The sequence below is a fragment of the Octodon degus genome, unplaced genomic scaffold (genome assembly GCF_000260255.1).
Source record: "Octodon degus isolate 3935 unplaced genomic scaffold, OctDeg1.0 scaffold00075, whole genome shotgun sequence".
Lineage (NCBI taxonomy): Eukaryota > Metazoa > Chordata > Mammalia > Rodentia > Octodontidae > Octodon > Octodon degus.
In genome coordinates, this window is record NW_004524651.1 from 978,700 (window position 1) to 984,405 (window position 5,706).

The 5,706-nt window shown below is 49.9% G+C and overlaps 1 protein-coding gene across 1 annotated transcript in view; it reads right to left on the reverse strand.

Annotated features, from left to right (window-relative positions):
• Positions 1-5,706, reverse strand: part of Lama3 (laminin subunit alpha 3) — a 243,587-nt gene that overhangs the window by 59,054 nt on the left and 178,827 nt on the right. The window contains exon 39 of the mRNA XM_023720392.1: positions 2,845-2,954. Within this exon, the coding sequence (XP_023576160.1) occupies positions 2,845-2,954 (110 nt within the window). The remainder of the gene's footprint in view (positions 1-2,844; positions 2,955-5,706) is intronic.

Consider the following 5,706-nt stretch of genomic DNA (forward strand, 5'->3'; position numbering starts at 1 on the left):
CCCTCCCTCCCTCTCTCTCTTTTTTTTTTCTTTCTTTCTTCCACAAAGGACTGGTATGTGTTAAGTGAAAACTGTAAGGAATTTTTATGTACAGAAAATCTTGCCCCTCAAGGCTTGCAGCACTCATAGCGAAATCATTTCAGCTGACACAGGGCCAGATGTGGAGAACAGGGACTGAAGGCGTCTGTCTTGTTTCTGGCTTGGGGAAATGCATTCCTTCCCTGGAGATGGAGCGAAAGAACTCATTCTGGAAGGGCTGATTACAGCAGCACTTTTCCAGTAACAATAAGGAAGGACTATAACAAGTCCAGGCAGGAAAAAAGAACAGAGAGTTCTGACAGTTTTTTTTTTTAATTTTCCCTGTTTTTTCTAGTTTTCTTTCACAGTGAACACACTGCCAGCAGGGGGGCCAGGCCAAGGCCCTGGAACCCAGCGGAGGTGGGAACCCAGCGGAGTCTGGAGCCAGCCACCTGCCTGGCATTTCTGTGGGCACAATCTTTGGCTATTTTCACATTTTTTGCAAACTAGGTCATGAGATTTTGACTCTGTCGACATATCCGAGAAGGTAATCTACCCCACCCCAATGAAACAGACCATGAAAAAGCCCAGTTGCCCCGTGAAGTGTCTGGTCCCTGGGATGAACGTCACAGTGATTAATCAGAAGGAAAATGGCTCCATTTATCATTTGCAAGTAAAAGAAGTCATACTTGGGGAGTCACCCTTATTGTGCTAGGCTTTTTTTTTTTTTTTTTTTGGACAGTTAGAAATTCGTCAGCAGTATTGCTATTGCTGAAGGACAATTTGCTAAAGACTTTTCCTGATAAATCCAACAAGCTGTCACTCTGCCTTCACCAAAGCTGGAAGCCAACCTCGATGATATCCGTGCCCTTTGCAACCAAACAGAGAAACCCTTTCCCAAGCGCCCTGGTGGAAATCTTGTTGCTTTCTACTCTCGCCAGCTTCTGTGGGAACAAGCCTGGGCAGGCGTGGAGGGGTAGAGCCCCGAAAAGGTAAAGCTACAGGACCAGGCAGGCCAAGCAGGTAACGAATGTGTACCTAGCAAAGCAGGGTGAACTCATCCAGCACAGAGCCCCAGAGGAAGTCGGGCTCGGACCCGTGATTGGGGCGCTGTCAAGGCCTGGACAATCTGTCTGACGGGGGCTGACAGCAATGTGCCGTGCTGTCCATTCTTACTTCTGAGCCTTACTCCTGCTTCACTGAGTTGTCCATCACACCGCTATCGACTTGGACCCCACGATGAACACAGCACGAGGAGCCCTGGGAGGAGCCCTAGGGAGGTGACAAGGTGCTGTTCCTGCCCACAGAGATGGGGATCACCTCGAAAAGAAAAGCGCAGGCGCGTCTGTCTGTGCATGTAGTCTGCTGGGCACGCTGGGCCTCCGTGGAAGCTCACACCATGTTGCTCAGGCTCAGGACTGTCCCAAGGGTTCTGTCACAGTCAGACAGAACCTGCAGCTGGCAGGCTGCACTGAATCTGAGCCCAGGCTGACCCTCCCCCTCATTTCCTGCACTCCAGAAATGCAGGGAAAAGACAATCCTCTAGGTTTCTTTTGGTTGATTTTTTAAATCACTGACTTTGGAGGTCGCACCTCTGAGTGATGCACCATTAGTCTCCCAGTAGCTCTGCTGTAAGCAAGTCCTCTCCACCGTGTAGGTCTTGATGATACTGGCTGCCTTGGCTGCTTTCCAGAAGCTAGAGGCTGCTTCTGTTGAAGCCATCAGCCTGTGCAAATGTCCTCTTTGAGTGACTCAACGTCAGCAGCTAAAACACTCTGCCCTCTCACCATGCTAACACTGCCATGTCCGACCTGCACACCCAGCTCACTGATGACCTCTTTTTTCCCGGCTTGCAGCACCCTCTTCTTTTATCCCAAGAACACCTCTAAGCCCTACCCTCGGGGAGAGAACCTGAGACTTGTTCTCCTCTCTCCAAGTGCAGCTGCTTGCAAACAGGTCGTCTTTCCAAAGCTACCATTTCAGTGGCTGACATGATCATGTGACAGGCAAAATGGCCTGCCTCAGTCACACTTGCTGCTGCTGTCCCTGAACATGTCTTCAGAGGTGCTTCCCTTCTGGGACCTCATAGGGAAGGCACCGCCTGGCTTCATCTACTGGATGGAGTGGAACAGCAATTGCAGTCCACACTTAACAGCCCCAGGCCTGCCTGGCCACCCTTGTATAGAGCTGTTAGCTCACTGTCAGTCATGGAACCCCAGAGTTCCCAACCCCATCTGTAATCCTACTTCAGGTTTATTTGTGTTGTGTCTCACACACACACACACACACACACACACACACACACGCACACACCCACAGAGTGGAGTGTGATAGGCCTCTCCTCTCTCCCTCCCCCATTCCCCCATCCACCCTTCAGCTTCCTTAGCAGGTAGCCAGGGCCCAGGCTTGACCCCATAATGAATGCTCAGGCAATAAATATTTAAGCACTGAGTGAACAGCAAAGGAAAAGAAGAAAAGAAAGCCCAGAAGCATGCAACTTAGAAAGACCACTGTCTCTTGGTCTGGTTTTGATTTTTCTAGCATTTCATATTTGTTCATTTTAAATCTATAACAGCTTTATAGAGATACAATTTTCATACCATGCAATTGCCCATGTAACATGTATGATTCAACTGCTTAGTCTGGGCACAGCCTTGTACCACTGTTCCCACAGCTAAGTTCCTAATGTCTTATCACCCCAAAAGGAAACCCTCGTCAACCCTTAGGCAGCCACTTTCCTCCTCTCATCCCTCTGCCCATCCCTGGGTCTAGGTCATCAGCAGCCAGCTTCCTGTCCCTGCAGGTGATGTTGAGCCTCTGCCTTACCTGTTTGTGTGGGGACAGGGGCAGGCGTGACAGGATCCGTGGGCAGCGTTCCCATAGTAACCCTCCTTGCAGCTCTCGCAGTGCTCCCCGGCAGTGTTGTGCTGACAGTTCTTGGGACAGAGGAACAGGACAATGAATGCACCTCTTACACTTCCTATTTGTGAGGAGTCTTGCATGACTGTAACTCAATCCTACTGATTCTGTATGAGAACAGAATCTGTACCACACACATGAAGTGGTAGATAAGCCTGACTTGGGGATGACATGGTGAATACATGTATCTAAATATCCCACCATACCCCATAGCTATGTACCATTCTGCCAACTAAAATTTTTTAAATTTAAAGACTGGACAGAAAATGTAGATGTTAGGGCTGGCAAGATAGCTCAGTGGACTAAGTGCCTGCTTAGTCAAGCGCAGGGACCAGAGTTCGAACCCTGGCACCACATGCTGCTGCAGCCCTGCCCCCAGGTGTGCTGAGCCAGTGACTGAGTCTGGGCATGGTGGTACAAGCCTCTAATCCCAGCGCTGGGAGGCTTGAAAACAGAAAGATCACTATGAGTCCGAGTTGCATAGTGAGACCCTGCACAAAATAAAAAAATAAATTTAAAATAATAATAATAATAATGTAGATGTTAACTGTCCACCTTTTTCTAGTTAAAGAATTGTGCTAAACACTTAAGATGCTCGTGCATACTTCTGACAGTGAGGAGGGCCTCTGGGGAGCTGTTTACGTGCTTTTGCTGGCCATCGCCAGCAAGTGCCTGGGCTGGCATTTTCCTTCCTGCCCAGATCTCACTGCAGCGTGGGCTTCTCCTTTGGGTTCTAACCCTGGGAGAGAATCCACCCAATGGCTTCCCTGCTCCACAGAGGAGTCCTTCAGAATGTGCAGTCAGGCGTCTGGCTTTCGTGTGATGCAGACAAGGACAGCGAAGGCTTCCTTTGCCTCTATTCTGCTCAGCTGCTCTGTCTCCCTCAAGGAATATCCTTATTTTAAACTAATCATTTACCTTCCCATTTTAGTTTTCTTTTTAAAATAAATGACAACTTTAAAGGAGAACGTTCTGTGCTAGCTCTAGTTTGGTCCTCTGCTGCCTTGGATCTGCGACTGAGAATAGCTAGAGAGACAAGGACTGAGCCGAGGGTGTGCGTGTCCTGCTGAGAATGCCCTGCCCAGCATGCAAGCGGGGTGCTGCGGAAGGGGGTTGCCCCCAGCAGAATTTCGGCAGCACCCTTGCCCTTGGGGGAGGCACCACCCCTAGAAGCTGTGGTCATTAGTCCCGCAAGCTGGAAGCATCTGCCTGTCAAGTTTCCTTGTGTTTTGCTGGGATTGAATGAATGAAGAATGCCAGAGAGGTCCACATCCACTTCTCAGGATGTGCTCTCACAGCCCTGTTCAGCACTAAACATCCACTATACATTTACTATATGCCCAACTACCCCAGACGCACAGATGGGCTGGTACGGTGGCTCAGAAGGACAAACACCCGTAGGAACAGATGCACTTAATATGTCCAGGAAGGCCCGACAGTGAAGGAAGGCCAGCATCTCACAGCAGCAAAGCAGGGGGCAGCTGGACCTTCCAGAGCCCAGTGGGACCGGGGTGCGATGGGAGTGTGTGGGGGGGTTACCTGGTGCAGAAGCCAGGCAGGAGCATTGCAGGCCTGGAGAGTGGAGCACACAGAACCTCAGTCCTGGGATGGCATGGCAGCGTGTGAGGCAGCAAGCGAGGTGCAGTGGGGATACCAGAGTCCCACATGGAGGAAGGAGCTGGGGAGCACCCCTGAGACCTCACCAGGCCCAGGCACTCAGGACTGGCTGGGGGCAAAAGGGTTCACTCCCTCCACCAGCTCCAGCCCCACCAACCCCGCGTCAGCTGAGAGTTTCGGGTAAGTCATTTTGGCTCAGCAAAGGAATAAAAAGTTGAAATTAAAGGGGAAAAACATGGGGGGTGATGCATTCCTCTAATCCCAGCACTCAAGAGGCTGAGGCAGGAGGATCGCTGTTAGTTTAAGGCCGGCCTGGAATATACAATCAGATACTGTCTCAAAAAGAAAAAAATAAATAAATAAAAAACAGGAAGAGAAAAAAGGAAAATGAAGTAGAAAGAGAAGAAAATCAGCCATTGGTAGAAGTGACAGACAGCAGGAAGCAGGAAAACCAGGGACCTAGAGAAGGAAATACAGGGAGAGAGGAGAGAAGGGCCAGGGAAAAGGAAGACTCGCGGCTTTGTGGAAAAAGGAGGGTGGCACGCAGGGCCCTTGGCCAGGGGATTCCCCTGCCACGCCCTCTTTCCAACCGGACATACAATGCTATACGCAAGGGATTGGCTGCTATTCAAATTTCAAAATTTATTCTTGAAATTACATGGAGATTTGCATATGTGCAAAGATTTTTGATTTTAGAAATTTAAATTGGACCTTGAGAGGCATAGTCTAAAAGTCCCTTCCACACACAAAGGCTCTGGTGGCCCCATCAGCATTGGTTGAGAACAAAGGTGGTGTCTTGGGTTTCATGCGGCGAGCGCAGGCCGGAGCCACCCCAGAACTCAGTGCAGCATATGCTGAGCGGTTCACAGAGCGCAGACACGAGCGCACGTGTACATGCATGGCTAGGTGTGTACACATAAATACATATGTGTGCACACACATGCATGTTCCCCACTGGACAGCAAGCCTCTTGAGAGGAGGGTTGGCATCTGACGCTTTTAAGCCTAGCTGTCACAATAGCCCTGTGCAATAAGGATTTCTACATGGCCATTAAAGACAAATGAAGGGGCCGGGGAGCTGGCTCAGCAGAATAAGCACTTCCCTGGCAAGTGCAAGGGCCTGAGTTCAATCCCCAGTTTCACCAAAAAAAAA